This window comes from Chaetomium tenue (assembly GCF_020726465.1).
Source record: "Chaetomium tenue strain MPI-SDFR-AT-0079 chromosome Unknown F5144scaffold_4, whole genome shotgun sequence".
In the NCBI taxonomy this organism is placed as follows: domain Eukaryota; kingdom Fungi; phylum Ascomycota; class Sordariomycetes; order Sordariales; family Chaetomiaceae; genus Chaetomium; species Chaetomium tenue.
The window spans coordinates 3,932,444-3,952,819 of NW_027117332.1; the positions used below are offsets into that span (position 1 = coordinate 3,932,444).

The following is a 20,376-nucleotide window of genomic DNA, read 5'->3' on the forward strand; positions in this document are numbered from 1 at the left end:
TGTCGGACTAACTACGGGTATTAGTTACATGTATACACAGCTTAAATATCAAGATGTATTACAGCAAGTTAAGACCAGGCAGTCGAAGCCTCTTGAGGCTTGGGAGGCTCAGGGACACCGCCACATCCAATACTCCGACAAGGCTGTCCATTCTTTCGCGTAGGAAGTCATAACGGAGTCAGCCCACCCGCCCTCGCGCCATTCGTGCTGATGCTGTCCGATAATGGTTAATTTGCAGTATTCCCAGTATTCTGGGTACCAACCCGCCTGCCCCCAATCCACAATCCCAACGATGCTGCGACAGCCCGGGGTGTCGGAGATGATGATGTTGTAAAGGTGAAGGTCGGCGTGGGTGAAATGAACATTGCATGTATCGGGGAGGAGTGATCTGTATGGATCGGCTGGTCTCTCGGACACTGGCAACCATGGAAGCGCGGTGAATTGTACCCAGTCGTTGAATGCCGAGACGGTATGGAAGGGTCCCGCCTCTTCGCCGCCACGAAAGTAGATGTCCTGCACTTGGCCGTAATTGATGGAGCCTACTATCAAGTTAACGAGTTTACAAATCCGGCTACCGAGGTAGGTAGGTAGACAATCGCAAACCGTACCAATGAGTGGCTGGGATGAAGGATGTTGGATCCGCCTGAGAGAGGCCACCATCTGGCTCAGCTGACCGCAGATGGATGTCTTATCCTCTTTGGTCAGCAATGGCCATACTTCCCCAAGAGTTGGGCCCTTGATTAGGCTCATGTAAATAAAGTTCTCGCCCTGATCGACTCTCCATCCGAATAACTCGGGCACGGGCACGTCGTTGGCCGGAAACAGTTTGCCGATCGCCCACATCGCTTGTGCTTCCTCCAGCTTGACATTGGGAGGGCCGCCAAACTTGACAACAAGATTCAAATTCTTAAACACGGTCACCCTCAAACCTTGCACTTTGCTCGTTTCGCGGACTAGGTTCGGGGGTGGCAGTTGGGGAATTGGTGATGTGCTACTTGCTGGACGGAAGAAAGAGGATTCCTGAAAGTCCATCTCCGGTTTCGAAATATCCGGAAGCCGAGGGAGATGTAATGACGGTAAAATCGAGGTATCCATGGTTAAAACACTGTAAGGGTCGATGAGACCCGAAGGGAGTTGCCGAGTGAAGCACGGTGCGCTCGGTGAGGTTTTTTGCACCGAGTCCGACTGGATGGGCGCGATGGCGGGGATCGGGAAGCGGTTGGCTGACCGGTACTCACTGTAGGCCAATAGGACGCTGGCACAGCATGAAGGAAACGGGGCTGCCTGTAGCTGCCCTGACGTGTAGGGCGGAGACTCGAGTGCAAGGAGGAAAGTCGCGATAACCACCTACATTAGTGATTTGTACACAGATTTGAGTCTTGACCTGTCACTATCGTGCCCAGGATCGCCCTTGGGCACCCGTGCTGCGCCTAAACGAAGGCCAGAAGACGGTGTAATTGTTCAGTACTCGTGTCAGAAATCCATGGCAGCGGATGAGCGGATGCTGCTCAACGCCGAGGGGAAGATGTTGCATTTGCCTATGTCACTATGCTCGCCCTCCTCCTGTTTCTGTGCTTTTGGTAGAGGAGATTAGGTAGGGATCCATCACACGAGGTAAACCTCATGATTTCCAGCATGGTAGGTACTTTTCCTGAAGGTCGCTTAGATCCTGGATTTGCACCGTGCTCGCGTATGGAATATTAGGTACCTTAGCTATAATCTCCCAAGCGCCGCCGGAGTAGGCGGGACTAGGTAACAATGATGAGCCCCGATGCGGAAAGTGTTGGCATAGCCAATGTAAGGATACCTGCCTAGGTACCTACCTAGGTAGGTAATTACCTGTGACCCTGAGAGCAGGTATACATGTAGGTGAAAAGATTCATGTAGCTTATTACTCCATCGTGTAATTGTTCTACATACTAGGTACCTAAGGACGAATCGAGTTCTGAAAGTTTGAAATTGTTTGGAATGAGGGCGAAACAGGCTTGGAGTTCAGTCCGTTCCCCGCCTAGACACATCTGCGTCTTGCTGTTGGATACCAGACAGGATGATGTGGTCGGGTGCACATGTGAGGTCAGGGCACCTCCATCTCCATTGCTAATTGTATACATGTAACGCATCATGTTGATATTCGTACTCCTGGGCTCCCAGGCGCTGCGGGGAAACACGTACATGGCCGAAACTAAACGCAAAACAGCACAGCGCAACTATCGCACGCCCTGTGCGCATGGGTCCAGCCCGCCCACCAATGGCGGTGGGCGCGGCTGAGCCGCTGTGGTGACATGAGCCGGAGTGAGCATAACGCCGCTTTTGCTCGCGTGCCTTCTGTTGCCCCCACACCGTCTGTCGTCTTAGCTGCCTTGAAGATCGACGCACTAGCAGCCCCGAGTTCGCCGTTATTAGTGCCCTCACTCCCTGAACATGCTGCTTCCATCAATTGCGGCCGCTTGGTTGCTCCTCTCGTTTGCTGGCGCTGCATCTTCCCTCGTTCGTGGACATGGAGACGACGGAAGTTCCATGAAAGGATGCCGAAATGCGCCCCCGACGGCCACCGTTAGGAATGGCACGTACGCCGGACTCTACAACCCCAATTACAAGCAGGATTTCTTCCTCGGCATGCCGTTTGCGCAGGTTCGTTCTGCAGACCCCAAGCTCGTCGCTGTTTGGATATGTGATTGCCAAAAACCAACTCTTCCTGCCCCCTAGAAACCCGCCCGCTTTGCTGTTGCCGAGTCTCTCAACTCCACGTGGGACGGTGTCCGCAATGCGACGTCGTACCCGCGCCACTGTGTAGGTTTTGGCCCAGACATGGTGGGCTACGACATGTCCGAGGACTGTTTGTACATCAACGTGGTCCGCCCGGCCGGGATTGACCCAGCCGCCCAGCTTCCTGTGGCTGTCTGGATCCATGGCGGCGGCCTCACCATGGGAGGCTCCGCCGACAGGCGTTACAACCTCTCCTTCATCGTTCAGAACAGTGTCGACCTCGGCACCCCGATTATCGCAGTGAGCTTTAACTACCGCCTGGCCGTCTTTGGCTTCATATCCGGCCCCGAAGTGCAGGCCGCCGGCTCAACCAACCTCGGGTTCAGGGACCAGAGGCTCGCACTGCACTGGATCAAGGAGAACATTGCCAGCTTCGGGGGCTCTCCCGAAAAGGTGGCCCTATGGGGTGAAAGCGCAGGAGCAATCAGCATTAACGCCCAGTTGTTTGCATACAATGGTGAGGTCCAATCTTCCTTCTCGGCTTTGGTTCTCTTGTCGTCAACCCCGGGTGAGCTATAGCTGACGGGCTGTGCCATCTTCCTTTTCCAGGCCGCGATGACGGCCTCTTCCGGGCGGCAGCTGTCCAGTCTGGCTTCGGCGGCATTCTTCACTACCGCACCCCTGGCGGCCTCAACAACACAGACGCACCACGAGCCACCTACAACCGACTCGTGTCGGCAACCGCATGCGCCCCGACGCTTGGGACGTCAGCCTCGCTGCAATGCCTGCGCTCCCTCACTCTCCCAGATCTCATGTCCGTCCTCAGCAACACAACCCTAAACGTCGCCATCTGGCTGCCCGCCATGGACGGTGATTTCATCGCCGACTATCCGTCGCGCCAGCTTCGTGACGGAAGGTTCCCCCGTATCCCCATCCTCGTCGGCCAGAACGCCGACGAGGGCGCGTCGTTTGGTCAGAACAAAGGCGTAAACGGGGCGGCAATCAACACTGACGACGAGATGGCCGAGTCGGCGTCGAGGATTATCCTGGGGCCAGGCCCCAACCTGCCCAGTCTCCTGACCGAGTTGCTTGACCTGTATCCCAATATTCAGGCCGTAGGCGTTCCGTCACTGGACAAGTTCCCAGTCCTGACGGCAGAGGTGCCCGAGACTTCGTTTCTGGGTTTACAGTACAGACGATCGGCGGCGATCTACGGTGACTGGTAAGGAGGAGACATTTCATCCTCACCTTGACAGGTTTGACATACACAGTGGCTGATCTGGTCCCTAAATGAACAATAGGATACAATCCTACCAGAGACGCAGAGGTGTCATCGAATGGTCCAAGCACGGCGTTCCGGCCTACAGCTACAAGTTCGACGTGACGCCATCCGGGTCCCCTGGTACGTTTTATAACTCACTTAGATGCAGTACAATATAACTACCTAGTAGAGAGCTTTCAACAATGCTAACCGCCGCCATTAATAGCATACATGTCCGCCGCCCACTTCACCGAGGTCGCCTTCGTGTTCTACAACATCGCTGGCGTGGGGTACGCGGTCAATCCTTTTGAGAACGCCCCCGAATCGTACAAGATCGTGGCCAAGGCCATGTCCGACGCCTGGGTGCGCTTCTTCGTCGGCATGGATCCCACCGCAGGGGCGTCGTCAGGTTTGCAATGGCCGGTATACGATAACAAGGCCGGCGGTGGAGTGGGGAAGAACATTGTTTGGGACGCCGAGAGGGTTTCGTACCTGGAATGGGACAGTTGGCGTGCCGAGGGTATCGACTGGATGATTCAGAATTCGCTCTCCGTGTTTGGGAGTTAATTAATGGCGAGGCACTGATACACGTGCAACGTTCCGAAACAGAAGTGAACTCAAGTCTGCCTACATGTACATACCTGTTGAGAGTCCCGGTTGGGGCAAGTATGACAAGCTGACCGTCTATACAGCCTCTGACCAAATACAAGGGCCGTGAATGCGCGAAAATGCCACGGAATAACAGAAAAGCACAAAACAACGGCAGTCTCCCCCTGGTCAGTGGTACAGTGGTACAGTGGTCCACATCCCCGTTTATTACTCACCGGACGGGCCGGTAAGGGTGGTGCCCACAGGGTCGGGCTGTCCGAAGTTGGGAGAGCCATCAGGATGCCAACTAACCTTCTTCGCCGAGGTATACCTGTTTCCATCACGGTTTCCCGTCTGGATCCAAGTCGCATGGTAGATGTTCCAGATCTCGGTTCCGTCGGGGCTGTTGACAAAGCTGTCGAGCAGGCACAGAAGTCAGAAAAGAAAGGAGGGCGGGAATAGCACCCGATAAACTGGGGGAAACTTACGCGTTGTGTCCCGGTCCATAGTTTCCATTTGCTGAACTGAAGAACGGCCCCGTCTTGGTCCAGCTGCTCATCAGCGTCGGGTCGCCGCCGTTGTAGGTCAGGAGGCCGAGCTGGTAACTGGGTGTCCAGCAGAAACTGGCGCTGTAGGCCAGGAAGATCTTGCCGTCATGGTAGAGCGGCGCGGGCCCTTCGTTGACGGGAGTATCCACGCGCTCCCAGTCCAATGTTGGCTCAGAGAGCACTTTTCCGGCGCCGATTGAGGTGGGAGAGTTCATGGGTGCGATGCACATAGATTGTATGCCTCGAGAGAAGCATGACCACACAAAGTAGTTCTGGTTCTGGACACGGAGGATGGTAGCGTCGATACCCCAGTCAGGGGTGAGCTAACCGGCATAGGAGAAGCTATTATTCCAGGGATGGGCACCACCTATGTAGATCTATCAGCGCTTCAATGCCCCTGTGGGCAGGAGGGAATGTGAAGGGAGTTGCCAATACCTTTTAAGACGTGGGAACGTTGGCCATCTAAATTTTGACTGTTGCCTGCTGTGTAGTAGATGTACCACCTGCCAGGGGTTCATTAATTGCCGGCCACAAACGCACATCCGGAGGTGATACGTACATGTTATCGATCTTGTGAAGCTCGGGTGCCCAGACGTTGCAGCAACGCGAAGAGTTTCCATCAGTCCAGACAACCCGAGTCTCTCCGGTTTTCAGACCTTCAAGAGTCTTCGCTCTGGTAATTTGCAAGTTGGTCCATGTCGTGGCCATCAGACAGTAGTAGCCGTCAGAGTAGGTCATTTGAGGATCTGATCCATTTATGGGTTTGAGGGGGTTGGTGAAAGATGCCGCCGAGGCCACAGCCAAGAGGCTCGTGAAAACCCCAACAATCGAAGCAAATCTCATATTGCTGGTGGCTCAATTCAGCAATGTCGAAGATGGAGAATACCTATTTGGCTTGGCACAATAACACCTCTACGGTCTACCCAGGCGAGATCTGATTTTATAGTGGGCTTCCATTTCCGCCAGGCCGTCCATATTGGATACCCGAGGTATGTTCAATTTACAACAGAGGGTTTATTGAACATCGGAAAAACTTCTTGTTCTTGGGATGACTTCTAGCTCCCGGGCGGAAACATCGTGAAGTGCGGAGCAACTCGGCCGAGACTACCCCTTTTTGCCGTGGTGAAATGTTGAAGTTCGGGATACATTCCGACGCAACCCCGGCATTCGGCTCTCCCTAGGTTGAATCTCTCAATTCTATTGGCGCGCATCGCGAGTATAAACGGGGCACTTGTTCTGTCTTCGGGATATTGCTATCCGCTGGCGCCATGGACAAAAAAGCCGAACTCCAACTGTACTTACTTGTAGGCGCCGACCTTTGACGAGAGGAACAGAAAGAAAGCCATTTGGAAGACCAAAGTCTAGTATTTACTTTACTCGATTTTTGTATTTGATTAATTTTGCTCGGTTCTCTTTACCTCCTTTTCTTTCCTCTTCTTCTCTTCTACTTTTTTCTCATTTCTTTGTCTTTTTTTCTTCTTATTTCTTTCTCATATTTCGGGTTCGGATTTTTTAGCTAGAGGGAACCTCTCCGGGGATCTGGATGTTGTAAAGAACAAGGGGTATTATCCAGCCTCACTGGTAGATACCTCTTCAGGTAATCATTCTAAGGGTATTACAACTTTCAACACTTGGACCGTCCTTCCCACTCGGCTTGATGGCTCAACTGGATGGAGAAGTTCCCGCGTTCTAATGTGTGTGTGTCGATGGAAGAAATCAGCATATCAATACCTTTCTCTACAACCACAGCTTGGCTCCCGGTTTTACTACCTACCTATTTGGCGGGAGTTACCCTTTATGCCATCTCTGCCATCAGATTGCGCTGCTTCCCAAACTCCAACCTTTGCTAATACCGGAACGGATGAGTGAGGTGGGGCCGGCGGTTAGCAAGGCTATGAACGTAAGACGACATGAAGGTAAAGTCCTGGTGCTTAGAATACGCGTTATTACTTGAGGGTTGGAGTGTAGGAAGACAGGTTTGACTGCGCCGTTCATTTAGTCACGACAGGGATGTCAAAAGGCTTCCTTAGGGGAACAACACACCGACTTTGGGAGCGGTCTTTTTTAAACACTTGAAATCAGTGCGGTGAAATACAACTATAACGAACACTTTGACGGGCTCCTCGGCTTTCGGCCGTGCCGCGGCCAGGGCTAGGATAGCCGAAGGAAGAAAAGACTGTGGGGCGTCACTTGCTTCTTTGATATTGAGTCAAAACTGGAACGGTGAGGTATCTTGGTAGGGAGCAAACGTCACCTCAATACTTCCGCACCTTGTAGTAGGAGAGATTATCTGCAGGTGATTTACTCTGATTTACTCTACGCCTCTTTACCTATAAAAATAACGACACCGGAATATAATTGTAGGTTTTGTGCATTTTGCCTTTCGATGTTTGCCACCACGCCCCGTTTTCCTCGCTAGCCGCTACTAACCTGGCCACAATACTATTATTACATCGGGTCCGGGCTGGGGCCATCAGTTCAGGGAAGGGGAGGGGGATGGGCAAGGAGAGGCGTGAGAAAACTTCATCAGGTACCCGCATTACAAAGCCGTTAACCCCCCCTTTTCCCTACCGCCTTCGCTTGACACCATGGCGTGAATGCTCGCCAATCAAAACCATGCAAGATCTATTGGCGCCCTCCTGCTCCGTTGCCACTTGTTCTTTGGGCCCCGGTATTCGCATACTCTTTCTAGGGTCTAGATGGGCGTAACAGAAGAGAAAGTGATATCTCTTCAGAGCTGTTTTGCTCTCTGGGAACCAGCCACGGTCGAATCCCGGCAATATCGCGTCAAGGAACATATCTACAACTATCTTCTTCAAGATGGGTGCTGCTCCAACCAACAACATCCAGAAGGAGCTCGCTCCTTTGATCATCGAGGGGCTCAAATCTTCTCCCAAATTCTTCCCGTCCCTTCTTTTGTGGGATGATAAGGGACTTGCCATATACGAGCGTATCATGCGCTCCAAAGACTACTATCTCACACAAACCGAAGCTGAGCTCATCCGGCTTAATGCCGACAACATTGCCGAGACAATCCCTGACGGCAGCGTGATTCTCGAACTCGGTAGCGGGTATTTCTCACCATATCTTACATCTTGCCTCATGAACCATGGCCCTCACGCTGCATAGTTGTCTCTCCAAAACATTCATCATTCTTAATACCCTGGCCCAGAAGCGGAAACACGTCGTCTACTACGCCCTCGACGTCTGCCCATCGGCACTCGCGGCAAGCCTCGCACAACTTCGCTCCGCCCTGAAGCACACGCCGTACGTGACCTGCCGCTCGTTGTGCATGACGTATCAGGATGGGATTTCATGGCTCGCCAACGAACCTTCGCTGTCCGGGACGCCCGTTAGCGTCTTGTGGCTTGGTAGCAGTTTCGCCAACGAACCCCAAGACGACTTCCGTCAGCTCCTCCATGGCATCTCCGCGGCGCAGATGGTGCAAGCCCCCACCTCTTCCCGTCGAGTTGCCGGGTGGCAGTTGCTGGTCGCTGCCGACGGAACCAAGGACCCGGAGACAGTATCCCGAGCGTACGACACGCGGGATGGGCTATCGAAAGAGTTCACGTTGAATGTGTTGGACAATGCCAACCGGTCGCTTGGGTGGGACGTTTTTGATATGAACCAGTGGTGCTTTGATGGGGAATGGGATGCCCAGAAGGGACAATTCCAGACTTGTATTAGAGCATTGAAGGATCAAACTGCCAGAGTCGGAAAGGAGCAGGTTCTGATCAAGAAGGGAGAAAAGATCAAGGTGATTGCGAGTCGGAAGCTGGGGCAGAAAGATGTTCAGGGGTGGCTGGTGGGCACGGGCTTTACCATCAGCAGTTCCTGGACGCACCCAGAGTTTGCCTACAGTGAGTTGCTTTCCCTGAAGCCGGGTGCAGGGGTATGGGACAGGTGCTAACAAACACGCCTAACTTCGTCCAGGCCTTTACAGGTTCAGCTTACTGGAGGAAAAGGCTCGCGTGCAACAAGCAGGTTGGGAACGGCTCTCCCGAGGGCAACTCGGCCGACTGGTTCGATCCTACTTCCGGCGAGTGTTTGATCTTTAGACTTTAGACCGCCATTGAAAAACGATGGTTTTAGAAATTGCAGGGATTATCAACCATTTGTTTTCGTGTCCAATGCTTGCTTGTGTCCATCCCTCTTTCTCAAGACCGCCGTTCCCTGATTCTGATGTCCTCAACCAAGTCCAGTGTCAACAGCCGACATCGGTAGAGAGAACCCCGATTACAACGAATATCTCAGTAGCCCAAGTCTGCCATGTATCGCGTGCCATCACACACGGCTGCCACGGCATGCTGCAGGCCAATCTCAAAAGATGCAAGTGATGCCCCACCACGGGTAGGAAGGTAACCCTCTTCGGGAGATCTGCAGACGGTTCAGCTGCCCACTTACACTTTGTCGTGCCCCTGCATTTCCCCTTTGAGACAGCCGCATTCTCAGACATCAATCACATACCCTCCATCAATTTCGCGGTGAGGTGTGCCCAGGCTGCAACCCCGCCGAAACACGCCAGCTCATCGTCCGTGATATTCCATTTTTCTTTTTGAAGTTTGCCGCCGCTCCCGCTGGCCCACAGTTGAATTGGAACAGTAGCCCCTTTTGCCGCGCCTCGGGTCTCGACTCTACCGCTGGAAGCCGGTCTCTCACATCTTTGCTTAGAGCTCGGCTCGTTAGCAGCCAGTGCTACCCTGAATATGGGCCAATTCCAGCAAGCAGATCCAGCATACAAGTCGATACGCCACTGGCGCGAGGGTGACGCCATTAAACATGTCGATAGTTCGGATGCGGCCCACGCCAATGACGGCTTCAATCCGGTCACCTTCAAGCCCAAAGCATCATTTCACGATGCCTCCCTCCCCGGAGACGCCCCCGGCCATCCGGTGTACGGAGTCACCTTGAGCCCTGAGAGCATCGAGGATATGGCAAGCACCGGCTGGCCAGGTTCGAAGATAGAATCCATCAAGCCGCTGGAGGCTGGCAAGTCATTCAACAACAAGATCTACTTCTTAAAAATACGTCATCCGGCATTGGGGGTACAAGATTCCGTGCTCAAGGTCAATGGGACGCTTTACGATGGCGACAAGGTGCAAAACGAGGTGGCCTGTTTGCGGCTCCTCGAGCTGTATTGTCCAGAGGTGCCGGCTCCTCGGGTGATGGCATGGTCCGAGGCGGGGACTCAAGCAACGTTCGTCTCCCCCAACCACGCGGAGACTAAGGCCTTGGGAGAAGGCTCTGCGGGAAACACCGCTGGATGGATCCTCACTTCCCGACTCCCCGGCAAACCCGTCAGCACTGCCGACTTGGACGCCGCAGCAATTTCGAGCCTTGCCGCACAACTCGCCGACATTGTCGCGAGTTGGCGCCAGCGCATCCCCTTCCAAAAGCACGGCGGGAGTATGCAAATCCGGAGTACAGTCACCGACAACGAAGGAATAGCACTCGACAGACCATGCGGCCCAGGCATTCCCGACCTTGTCATTCGAGGAATCCTCGTGGAGGAGATGAAGCTGACCGACCCCATAACGCGCATCCACGACTATTACCGGCTCAAGCTGGACAACAAACTGCAGCTGCTCGAGTCAGTGGACATCCTAGAGCGCAACCGCCACCTCCTGGAACCCCTCAGAAAGCTTCGCGACGAGCGCCTCCTCGAGTTGAGCTTCTCGGACATATTTACGCAGACAGGGACGCCGGCGGACACCTTTGTGTTCACACACTACGACCTGTTCCCCAGGAATATTCTGGTGTCGGGGGAGAGCCCGCCGCGGGTGACAGGGATCGTGGACTGGGAGTTTTCTGGCTTCTTTGCGCCCATGGATGAGTTTCTGGACGACTGGCTGGATGCCGGGGACTGGCCAGAGGCATTTTACACCACCTTCCTCAAAGCTTTGGAAGAGAAGGGGGTGGCTACGCCCGTTGGGGGCGTACCAGGGGACGGTTGGCACGTGGCGTATTGGTTAGAGAGGACCATCGAGAGTGCGGCGCCATGGTGGTTGCTGCCTGGGAGTCTCAGTGCGGAGCAGAATGAAAAGGCCTTGGAAAAAGCAGAGTCAGTTGTAAAGGAGATGCTTGGGAATCTTGGAATTGTGTAACATTAGCTACCAACGAAGTCCTGATTCAACGACCGACTTCATTTCTAAAGTCTCATTTTGGCTAAAAAAAAAAAAAAAGCTGAATTCGAAATGGGAGGAGGAAGAGAAAGAAGTTCAAAAGAAAACGAGAAAAGAAAAGGTGGTAAACGAAACCGAGCAAAATAATAAAATAGAAGAAATCGAGTCTGAAAAGAAAAAAAAAAAGAAAAAGGGTTTAGTCTCCCGAATGACTGTCTTTTCGTTCCTTTCGTCGAAGGTTTCGTCGGTGCCTACAAGTACATACACCTGGGGTTCGGCTTTTGTTGTCCACGGGGCGCCCATCTCCCACTCTCCGGAATCCGAATCACTCCTTACCAACTTGAACCCCAACATCCTGCAACACCTTGTCAACATGTTCCCTGACCCTAGCCTCCAAATCCTCACCAATAATCCCCAGCACCCCAAACACCTCCTCCCTCGTCCCCCCCTTCACATTAGCCAAGTCCCTCCCAAGACTCCTCACCATCCGGTCCTGCCAGCCCGGATACAGAGGATCATCCAAATGCGTCCAAAACGTCCTCGCAAACTTCAGATCCACCTCCCTCTGCTTCTCCGCCGGCGTGGCCATCACCTCCTCCAGCCACTTCTGATGCTCCGGCGTCGAGAGACTCTCCACACCACCACCACCCCCAATAGCAGTAGCAAACCTCACCGGCTCCCTATCCACCATCAAAAACCCCGTATGCGCCCCATAGTTCCCCTCCCCCAGCGGCACCCCGGCCCCGTCCCGCAGCAACGGGTTAAACACCTCACTCCGCGGCCGGTTCACCGCCAGCTGCTGGTAGTTGACCCCCAACCTATACCGCTGTGCATCAGGATAAGCAAAAAACCGTGCCTGCAGCATGGGGTCCTCCGACGGCTCGATGCCCGGCACGAGGTGAGAGGGCGAGAAGGCCGCCTGCTCGACCTCGGCGAAGTAGTTGGTCGGGTTGCGGGTGAGCGTCAGCTTGCCGAAGGGGCGCGCCCCGACGCGGCCCAGGTCGGCCGGGTACGTGCCCATGTCCCAGTGCTTGGTCATGTCGAGGATGTTGTAGCCGAAGCGGTGGGCCTCGGCCGGGTCGATGACTTGGATTTTGGCCGTGTAGGTGGGGAGGTCGCCGCGCTCGATGGCGTCGTGCAGGTCGCGGGCGTGGTGGTCCGGGTCGTGGCCGGCCATGTGGGGGATGTCTTCGTCGGCGTGGGTTTTGTAGCCGAGGTCGCTTTCGAGGTACATGTGGACGTATTTGAAGCTGCCGTCGGGCATGACGAATTTGTGCGCGTGTCCCATGTACATGTTCATGTGGCGGTACGTGGAGAAGGTGCCGTAGTCGCTGTGCAGCCACATGGCCAGGTGCCAGGACTCTGGGTTGCGGACGACCCAGTCCCAGAACCGAGTTGGATCGCGCAGACCCGTGTGCGGGTCTTTCTTCTGCGCGTGGACGAGGCCCGGGAACTTGATGGGCTCGCGGATGAAGAAGAACGGGACGTTGTTCCAGACCCAATCCCAGTTGCCCTCGGCCGTGTAGCATTTCATGGAGAAGCCGCGAACATCCCGGACGGCATCGGCGGCTCCGCGCTCGCCGGCTGTGGTCGAGAAGCGGGCAAGGCAAGGCGTCTTTTTACCAATGCCCGTCAGCATGTCAATGCTGCAGATGTCTGAGATGTCGTGCGTAACCTAGACGGATGGTCAAATCTGCATCCGGGTGTAACAAAGCACAACATGTTGCCTAGATCGCAGGCAGGGTTATACAGACCTCGAATTCTCCGTAAGCTCCGGCTCCCTTGGCGTGGACAACGCGTTCTGGAATTCGTTCCCGGTTGAGATGCGACAGGACATCGACGAGTTGGAAATCCCGCAGGGGCAGGGCGTTGAAGGCACGAAGGGATGACTCGGGATTTCTCGCTGGACAGCCATTCGAGGTGGTGTACACCTTTGTCTTCTGCGATTCGCCATTGCCGTTGGTAGTCCCGTTGTGGGATACGGAATCGGCCGTCATGATTGTTGTGTTAGTCGAACTTTTGAAGAATCCCTACACCTAAGCCTGTGCAAATGTCTTCACGCAAACCTGAGTGAGCTCACTGGAACCAAAGCACGAGACCATGTACCATTATCACCAGCAATGAAGACCCGATATATACCTATACAGACTACAGTTATAACAACAGGTTGCGTGATTTAGTTCGAGAAGAGGCGGCATATTGGTTGGTTACACTGCATGGGGCGCTATGAGATCAAGTGTGACAATCACTGGGGAAAAAATACAGACAGGGTGTGAGTGGAGCTTTTGGGGGACCCTGGGAGGGGCTTGTTTCTGGGATTCAGCGAGATAGCCGCGGCTACTGGGGTGCGTAGTAGGCCATGATCAAAGCATGCGGCCTTCGAGTTCCCGTGGAGGGGACAATGAGAAGAGCGGGGAACAAACATTAGTCTCGTGAGCTTCCGATAACGGGAGGGGGTGATGGGGGTGGGCGAGCCCTGTGTCCCACTAGAAACCGACGGGCCGGTGTGGATAGGTACTCAAATTCAATTCATGCGAGCTACGTACACTCCCTATGTGTATCGTAGGTGAGACGGGGTGGGCAGGAGAATGGCGGCCGCTTCACCGTTGGACGTTTCCGCCATGGCAGCTACCAGGACTTTGATACCTACCTGGGTAGTCGAGCTCTCCGATCTAAAGCTGAAAATTATAACCCAAGTCAGTCACCGGGAAGCCATTGTGTTTCTTATTAGAACCCCACCCCTCCAGATTATCACGATGCGTTTGGCTGTTCGCTTATTATAAATCGAACACTCGCCTTCCCGATCAGGGGTAGGGAGGGGTTACCAGAAACGAAATTGGCTACTAGACGCAGGAGGACCGTGGAACTCCAGTCGCGGGCGGAGGCATATCCAAGCGTTCACTTCACAAGCACTCAAGGGAAAAGATCAAAACAGAGCAAGTGGGAATACAACAGCTCCTCCAATAACGCTCAACTGTAAATTTAGTTTATAGCCACCCCTGATATTGTATAAGATTTTAGAAGAACTGCAAGTTTATGCTAAGGACTTCACCAGACCTCGCTTCCCCCTGATAGGCTCGAAAAAGAGGCTGGGGTCCGCGTATGTCCCCCCTACCCTGTCCCACAAGTCGGAAAACTGCCCAAAGTTGAACTGGATGCTCTTGTGATGCACCGTGTGAAACTGATCGCTGTTGTCGTCTGCGGAACGGGAATGAATATGAGCACATGAGCAGCGCTGGAGAAAAGGGACAGGCGACTTACGGAGCAAGAAGGTCCAGATGTTGCTGATAAAAAAGACAACAAGGTGTCCCACATCCGACATGGGGAAGAGGAAGCTGTAGGCGTAGACGGGCAAGCTCATGATCCATCCCTCGATCGGCTCAAAGGCGTACGCAGCAAACGGTGTCGGGATGACATACCTGTCCAAGACGTCACGGGTCAGCAGGGGTTCTCAACGTTTGCAACATTAGCGTCTGGGTGTCGGGGACTCGTGTATCCTCACATGTGGTGCTGGTAGTGCGACAGCTTAAATAACACAGGATGGTGAAAGGCCCTGTGTAGCCAGTACATGCACGTATCGCTAAACAGTGCAAAGAGGGGGTACTGTGCCACCTCATACCAAGTGCTGCCCGTCCCGAACGGGTAAATCTTGGCCCATCCGCGCACCTGGGCCACAAAGATGGGCACCGTCAGTACGTTGATGACGAGCAAGGCGGTCATGGAGGCTGTGATCTCGGCGCGGATCTGGTTGGGTCGGAACTTGGGCTGCTTCTTCTGCTCCCGGTCAAACTTGAGGTAGTAGCAGACGGTCCCGAAGAGTAGGTAAAAGAAGGTGCTTGAGATCCAGGTTAAGAAAAAGATGCTGATGCTCTGGCGCCACAGGCCATCTCATTGCCAGAGGCGCGGGTCCGCGGCAAGGTTACAAAGCCATGCCTTGGTCTTGTCGATAATGACGCCCGAGGGCTGAGGGGATGGTGACCACCAATCTGGATGGGTCCCGTTTGAGACTCCACAGGTGGCCTCGGCTAGCCGAAAGGCCGTGTCGTAAACATTGTCCAAGAGGACTGGGTCGAGATGCTTGAGAATCGTTTCCATTGTCCTTTCGTCAACGCTTGGGAGGTCGGGTTGTAGCAACAGCTGGCTTGGGAGGGGGACGGTCAAGGGGAAAGGTCCGATTAATATTGGGAGGCGATGGGAAATGCGTCATCTTGCGGTCAACGAGGTACCGCTGAGTACTTTGTGATTTTTTTTGCCCGTGGAGTTGATCGTCCATCCATCTAGCCCAAATATGGATGGTTATCAAGACGTGTCAGCGCCACTAAGGCTGAATATTTAGCTCGGGCTTTGTTTTGAGACATGTAGGACCCGCAACAAAAAGTCTTGGGAGATCGCCAATGGGCTGGACCGGGCGGTCTGAGCCCGACGATGGGGGTCGGAGTTATTATCTGTGTTGCCACGCATGTTACATACAGGTATAAGACACAAAAGGCCGTGTTGGGTCAACCATTCTGTCGGTAACTAAAACTACCAACATTGACAACGACAAGTTTGTGCACGGTTGCACTGATAGCTCGAAAATGTATGAACCAAGAGCCACCGGCTGGATGAGCGTGATCATTAATGAGCTTGTGAGCTTCCAGCTCATAGCGACCTGCCCGTTGCTGGACTGGTTCGTCTGCATCGTATATGATGATTATGATTCGTCATTGCTTTCGGCTTCTGAGGCCCTTCTTTCTGAGCCACTATCTTTTTTCACTTCTCGTTTGCCGACTGTCACGGCCACATCCATTGCAGCTTACTTGGGCTGGGTCCTCTTCCAGGCGTTGCTGTACGTCTTCGTCCCAGGGCCTCTCCACCAAGCGCCACGAACTCCAGGAGGAAGACGCCTTTTTTACCGGCTGAACGGATTTTGGGCGTGGGTTTTGACGCTGGTTCTTGCGGCCTATGCCTCTTATGCCGGCTTCCTTGATCCGACACTTATTGCAAAACACTGGACCACACTCCTAGCGACGGCTCTGGTATATTCATCCGCCCTCATCGGCGTCTTTTACATCAAGGCCCGTGTTGCGCCCGACGACAAAGGCGACACACTATTGACCGGCAAGTCCTCCTTTTCCCTTGACTTCTTGCCGACATAGAGGATCCCATCTTGTTCTTAGGTGCTGCGGCTCTAACACCATATCTAGGCCACTTTTGGTATGACCTCTTCAATGGCGGAGAGCTTCACCCGCGAACCGGACAGCTGTTCGACTGGAAACATTTTAACGCCAGCCGAACGGGTGGAATTCTAGCATGGACCTTGATGTACGAAGTTGATTCCCCTTCCATCGACTTGTCCATTTCAGCTCACTGGTGGTGTACAGCGATCTTTCATTTGCTGCTTTGCAGCACCAGAGATTTGGCTCCGTGACCAATTCCATGATTCTGGCTGCTGGATTCCGAGCCATTATTGTTGCAGAATACTTTATCTACGAAGACCTGTGAGTGAAACCATGTCGAAGGTGGTCAGTAGTCACATATGTAACCATGTACTGATTCCCGGATGGCGGGTAGATTCTTTGAGACACTCGATGGCGCCCACGAACGCTTCTCGTTTTACAGCATTTATGGCTTTGCCGTAATGATGCCGCATCTTTGGACTCTTCAAACGCAATATCTTGCGTCCCATCCGGTCGAGCTCTCTACGGCGGCGGTAGTCCTCCTTGTTCTTGGCTTTGCCGTTGGCTGGACGATCAATCACGTCGCCAACGATCAGAAGAACACTTCACGACGGACGAATGGAAATTTCCGCATCGGCAGTCAAGAAGCAAAGACTATCGAAGCCAAGTATGAGACAGCAGACGGAAAAACACACCGGACTATCCTTCTCTGCTCAGGTAACCACATGTCCCTTGCCAAAATTATGGCTCCCCAAGAAACAAAACATGTACTGATACACGGTTTTTCTCAGGTCTGTGGGGAATTGTTCGCCACCCAAATTATATTGGAAGCATCACCTACACGTGTGCTGCGTGTTTGACCTGCGGCAGTGGCCACATCCTCCCTTACATGGAGGCCATTCTGGTCATCACCATGTGCATTCACCGCTGTTTTCGCGACGAGGCACGATGCAAAGCCAAGTATGGCAAGGCATGGGCTGAATACTGCGAGCGTGTCAAGTGGCGTCTGGTTCCTGGCATCTTTTAGGGTGGTCGGCTGGGGCCGGGGAGGAGAGGGGCGGGGGGGGGGGGGGGGGGGGGTGGCAAGTGGACAGGCGCCTGACAACTTTGTATTATTGGCCATGGCCCCACCGTTGACTCGAAGATGGGAGAGAACTGGAATTCGGACACGACGGGACTTTTACTCAGTTCTACACGGTATCAATCCCACGACTGCACGGCTTGCGAGGAGGATCCTCGACTGGCTGATGGACTCGGGGAGGCTGCCGATGTACAGCTTGGCCAGGAGGCTCGAGCTGGAAACGGCGGCCTGAAGCGCCCCCGTTCGGAGGCCAGGAGGCCTCCTCTCTTTGTATACGTAGACTCACCAGAACGCATCGTTCCTTGATTGTTGGTAGGGGTTTTTCACCCGGCCCGGGAGGGCACGGTTTTCCTGTACACTAAATAGCAGAGGGTCCGGCACGCCCTAGGGCATAGCGGAGTATGAATAATAATATTATTGGCCATGGCTTGTTATGTCTCCTTAGTCGAATTGTACATATGCACTCCAGGAGCAAGATTAAGTTGGCTTTCACGTGTGCGAGGCTAGATGTAACCAAATCTCGACTTTAGGAAGAACACGAAAGCCACCCACAAGCTTAGACGAATTGTATGAACTGACACTGGATGTTCCTTTACCGCCGCATCTTCAGCAAGGCCCAAGCAGCCAACCTGTAACCCAAAATAATCGACAACACGATGCCAACATTTCTCCCCTGGTCTGCCGTACTGACCCCGTACTGATCCAACACCGTTTCCCCGGCAATATGACATTGGTCTGGCAGTGACGCGTATCTGCATTGGCATCCCGTGCCACAGCTGTATGTTTCTCCGGCGAACTGCGTGACCATCATGCCCTGGAAGACGTAGCCCTGTGAATTCCAATAATAAAAGGCGTACTTGTAGAACGCGTTCAGCTGCGCCGGCGGCACCAAGGTGCCTGCAGTCGCGAAGGCGATGACGTTTAACAGAGCCGTGACCACTAGGGCGCCGACAAAGTTGGGAATGATGGAAACAGACAAAATGACGATCCCTTCAGCGGCCAGCAGGTCCAAATACAGCCACGATACCCAGGTGAAAAAAGTACCGGCAGACTGGCGGCAACCCCCCAGCCAGTAAAACAACACGGAAAAAGCAGCGGAAAAGAGAAACAGATAGGGGATCCCGACGATGAAATTGGACAGCAAGAAGGAACCAGGGCCATACAGCCCATTCCGGTGGTCCAGGCGGAACTGACGATAGTCCTCAATGAAGGCGGGGACGTACGTCACAGCCATGAACGACATGAAGCCACAACTAACCAACAACGCGTTGGTCAGCAGCTGGATCGAGTCCTGGTCGCGGTCCATCTGCAGCCAGACGGTGCCCGCCAGCAGGCCCAGCGCCGCGTACATGGCCAGCCGCAAGGTGTACGCCAAGCCATCACGGTACGACTTGATGAAGCTTCGGTGGGTGAGCACCGCTAGGCGGGCTAGAAAGGGGGGCTTGGATCCGGCGCCCAGAGGAGCGAGTCCCAGCGCGGGCTTGACCGATGCGGTAACAGCGGCAGCGACTTGTTGGCGGAAGACAGAGCTGTCCCAGCGCGACGCGAGCTCGGCCACGCGCTCGCGCTCCGAGGCCGCGGCTTCGTTTTGGGCTTGGGAGAAGTCAGTGTTGACCAACTCGAGCAGGAAATCGGCCGGGTTGGCCCGCTCCGGGACGGTCACGCCAATGCTGGCGTAGTAGTCCACTAGCTGGCTGATGGGTCCGAAGTAGTGAGGTTTGCCGGCCGAAAGGAGGAGTAGTTTGTCGAAGAGGTTGAAGGTGGAGGTTGATGGTTGGTGGATGGAGCACACGACGATCAGGCCAGTTCGCTTTGCAAGCTGCTTTAGGTAGCTGACGACGTGGCAGCTGGCTACCGAATCGAGACCGCTCGTGGGCTCGTCAAGAAAGAGGATACCGGGACCTGTGACGAGTTGCTTGGCGACGGTCAGGCGTCGCTTCTGGCCATGTGATATGCCGGTCCCCACGCGCAATGTCGCCAAGCCGACGAGACCAAAGGACTCCAGCAGCGTGTCGATGCGCGCTTCGGCCTCGCCCCCACGAGGGATCCCCACGAGACGAGAGGCAAAGTGGAGCGTCTCCCTTACGTTCAGCGCGCCGATGAAGATGTCATGGTCTTGGGCGAACGACGTGACGTGGCGGAAGACGTTGATCGGCAGTTCAGCGCCGTTCACAAGGACCTGCCCCGTAATGTGGGCTGCCTTGATGGGGCGTTGTGCAAGCACGTTCAGGAACGTGGTCTTGCCGCACCCCGATGGGCCCATGACAGCGCAGCATTCACCTGCAGATACTTCATGCTTAGCAGCAATCCTTGATCGGTAAAAAATGGGGGGTGGTAACCAACCAGCTTGCATGATTCCCTCGACATTGTCAACTAGCGTCTTGGGCTGGCCGGTCTTGCCCTCCTTGACAGTGACTGTCAGCCCGCTCCATGATAGCGTTTCCACTGGGGCGTTGAGAAGCCGCTTCTCGGCGATAGGAAGTTGTTCGGAATCCATCGCCAACCGTCTCGGTTCCCAGATGAGAAAGTATCGTATGGTTCTTCGAGTTGCGAAATCGGAGGGGGGTTGACTTCTTCAAACGAAGGGACTCAAAAAAGCAACTCTGCGAGGACCATGACTAAAGCTACGACGGCTCGTGAGATAAACATTTTTTCTTCTCTAGGCTATTGGCCCTTGGTCCAAAACACGCCAGCAAAGGTGAATCATGATATCTTGGCTGATGGCCGATCATGCTAGATTGGGTAAGTTTAGCAATAAGCTTTCTGACCGCCTCAAGATCGCTGATCGACCAAGATCCACGTCCCTTGAACAACAAACACTGTCAGGGTAGAAGGATGCAAAACACAGCTGATTGATAGACATACTTTCCGGATGCGGAAGCTAGACAAGTGACGATAGAGGACATTGAAG

General features: G+C 54.0%; 9 protein-coding genes across 9 annotated transcripts; 4 read left to right on the forward strand and 5 right to left on the reverse strand.

The window, feature by feature from the left end:
• Positions 1-8: 8 nt before the first annotated feature.
• Positions 9-1,186, reverse strand: F5144DRAFT_574492 (kinase-like domain-containing protein). The gene is made up of 2 exons (XM_066789030.1): positions 609-1,186; positions 9-539 (listed from the first exon to the last, which is right to left on the reverse strand). The coding sequence occupies exons 1-2, from the start codon at positions 1,093-1,095 to the stop codon at positions 109-111; spliced, it is 918 nt and encodes a 305-aa protein (XP_066643702.1). The 5' UTR covers positions 1,096-1,186; the 3' UTR covers positions 9-108.
• Positions 1,187-2,326: 1,140 nt separating this feature from the next.
• F5144DRAFT_630407 (Alpha/Beta hydrolase protein) lies at positions 2,327-4,775 on the forward strand. The gene is made up of 5 exons (XM_066792421.1): positions 2,327-2,631; positions 2,707-3,223; positions 3,316-3,928; positions 4,008-4,108; positions 4,194-4,775. The coding sequence occupies exons 1-5, from the start codon at positions 2,422-2,424 to the stop codon at positions 4,532-4,534; spliced, it is 1,782 nt and encodes a 593-aa protein (XP_066643703.1). The 5' UTR covers positions 2,327-2,421; the 3' UTR covers positions 4,535-4,775.
• Positions 4,776-4,783: 8 nt separating this feature from the next.
• Positions 4,784-6,231, reverse strand: F5144DRAFT_650770 (glycosyl hydrolase; the record flags this gene model as incomplete). The annotated part of the gene is made up of 3 exons (XM_066793010.1): positions 5,659-6,231; positions 5,044-5,426; positions 4,784-4,970 (listed from the first exon to the last, which is right to left on the reverse strand). Exons 1-3 carry the CDS (start codon positions 5,944-5,946, stop codon positions 4,784-4,786), a joined length of 858 nt encoding a protein of 285 aa, XP_066643704.1. The 5' UTR covers positions 5,947-6,231.
• A 1,565-nt stretch (positions 6,232-7,796) lies between these two features.
• F5144DRAFT_612987 (histidine-specific methyltransferase) lies at positions 7,797-9,206 on the forward strand. Its single transcript, XM_066791736.1, has 3 exons — positions 7,797-8,174; positions 8,233-8,963; positions 9,037-9,206. The coding sequence occupies exons 1-3, from the start codon at positions 7,924-7,926 to the stop codon at positions 9,159-9,161; spliced, it is 1,107 nt and encodes a 368-aa protein (XP_066643705.1). The 5' UTR covers positions 7,797-7,923; the 3' UTR covers positions 9,162-9,206.
• Positions 9,207-9,285: 79 nt separating this feature from the next.
• F5144DRAFT_593297 (uncharacterized protein) lies at positions 9,286-11,207 on the forward strand (the record flags this gene model as incomplete). The annotated part of the gene is made up of 3 exons (XM_066790442.1): positions 9,286-9,323; positions 9,417-9,436; positions 9,979-11,207. The coding sequence occupies 3 exons, from the start codon at positions 9,286-9,288 to the stop codon at positions 11,205-11,207; spliced, it is 1,287 nt and encodes a 428-aa protein (XP_066643706.1).
• Positions 11,208-11,237: 30 nt separating this feature from the next.
• On the reverse strand, positions 11,238-13,442 carry F5144DRAFT_574499 (catalase-domain-containing protein). Its single transcript, XM_066789031.1, has 2 exons — positions 12,980-13,442; positions 11,238-12,900 (listed from the first exon to the last, which is right to left on the reverse strand). The coding sequence occupies exons 1-2, from the start codon at positions 13,220-13,222 to the stop codon at positions 11,551-11,553; spliced, it is 1,593 nt and encodes a 530-aa protein (XP_066643707.1). The 5' UTR covers positions 13,223-13,442; the 3' UTR covers positions 11,238-11,550.
• Positions 13,443-14,259: 817 nt separating this feature from the next.
• Positions 14,260-15,732, reverse strand: F5144DRAFT_593299 (uncharacterized protein; the record flags this gene model as incomplete). The annotated part of the gene is made up of 7 exons (XM_066790443.1): positions 14,260-14,423; positions 14,487-14,644; positions 14,845-15,112; positions 15,149-15,336; positions 15,452-15,453; positions 15,545-15,670; positions 15,709-15,732. 7 exons carry the CDS (start codon positions 15,730-15,732, stop codon positions 14,260-14,262), a joined length of 930 nt encoding a protein of 309 aa, XP_066643708.1.
• A 70-nt stretch (positions 15,733-15,802) lies between these two features.
• Positions 15,803-17,411, forward strand: F5144DRAFT_593300 (7-dehydrocholesterol reductase; the record flags this gene model as incomplete). The annotated part of the gene is made up of 4 exons (XM_066790444.1): positions 15,803-16,325; positions 16,412-16,529; positions 16,779-17,101; positions 17,176-17,411. 4 exons carry the CDS (start codon positions 15,803-15,805, stop codon positions 17,409-17,411), a joined length of 1,200 nt encoding a protein of 399 aa, XP_066643709.1.
• Positions 17,412-17,920: 509 nt separating this feature from the next.
• On the reverse strand, positions 17,921-20,233 carry F5144DRAFT_255319 (P-loop containing nucleoside triphosphate hydrolase protein). Its single transcript, XM_066783478.1, has 2 exons — positions 19,809-20,233; positions 17,921-19,745 (listed from the first exon to the last, which is right to left on the reverse strand). The coding sequence occupies exons 1-2, from the start codon at positions 19,960-19,962 to the stop codon at positions 18,058-18,060; spliced, it is 1,842 nt and encodes a 613-aa protein (XP_066643710.1). The 5' UTR covers positions 19,963-20,233; the 3' UTR covers positions 17,921-18,057.
• Positions 20,234-20,376: the final 143 nt, after the last annotated feature.

What these genes read in the sequence shown, in the direction of transcription:
- F5144DRAFT_574492 (XM_066789030.1), bottom strand. Translation starts at nt 1,095, where the DNA reads ATGGATACCTCGATTTTACCGTCATTACATCTCCCTCGGCTTCCGGAT. An exon ending in TTCATCCCAGCCACTCATTG is followed by an intron (nt 540 to 608) that starts GTACGGTTTGCG and finishes ACTTGATAGTAG; the next exon opens with GCTCCATCAATTACGGCCAA.
- F5144DRAFT_630407 (XM_066792421.1), top strand. Translation starts at nt 2,422, where the DNA reads ATGCTGCTTCCATCAATTGCGGCCGCTTGGTTGCTCCTCTCGTTTGCT. An exon ending in TCGGCATGCCGTTTGCGCAG is followed by an intron (nt 2,632 to 2,706) that starts GTTCGTTCTGCA and finishes CCTGCCCCCTAG; the next exon opens with AAACCCGCCCGCTTTGCTGT. An exon ending in GACGCCATCCGGGTCCCCTG is followed by an intron (nt 4,109 to 4,193) that starts GTACGTTTTATA and finishes CGCCATTAATAG; the next exon opens with CATACATGTCCGCCGCCCAC.
- F5144DRAFT_612987 (XM_066791736.1), top strand. Translation starts at nt 7,924, where the DNA reads ATGGGTGCTGCTCCAACCAACAACATCCAGAAGGAGCTCGCTCCTTTG. An exon ending in ATTCTCGAACTCGGTAGCGG is followed by an intron (nt 8,175 to 8,232) that starts GTATTTCTCACC and finishes CACGCTGCATAG; the next exon opens with TTGTCTCTCCAAAACATTCA. An exon ending in GCACCCAGAGTTTGCCTACA is followed by an intron (nt 8,964 to 9,036) that starts GTGAGTTGCTTT and finishes AACTTCGTCCAG; the next exon opens with GCCTTTACAGGTTCAGCTTA.
- F5144DRAFT_574499 (XM_066789031.1), bottom strand. Translation starts at nt 13,222, where the DNA reads ATGACGGCCGATTCCGTATCCCACAACGGGACTACCAACGGCAATGGC. An exon ending in GAGCTTACGGAGAATTCGAG is followed by an intron (nt 12,901 to 12,979) that starts GTCTGTATAACC and finishes CCATCCGTCTAG; the next exon opens with GTTACGCACGACATCTCAGA.
- F5144DRAFT_255319 (XM_066783478.1), bottom strand. Translation starts at nt 19,962, where the DNA reads ATGGATTCCGAACAACTTCCTATCGCCGAGAAGCGGCTTCTCAACGCC. An exon ending in CGAGGGAATCATGCAAGCTG is followed by an intron (nt 19,746 to 19,808) that starts GTTGGTTACCAC and finishes AAGTATCTGCAG; the next exon opens with GTGAATGCTGCGCTGTCATG.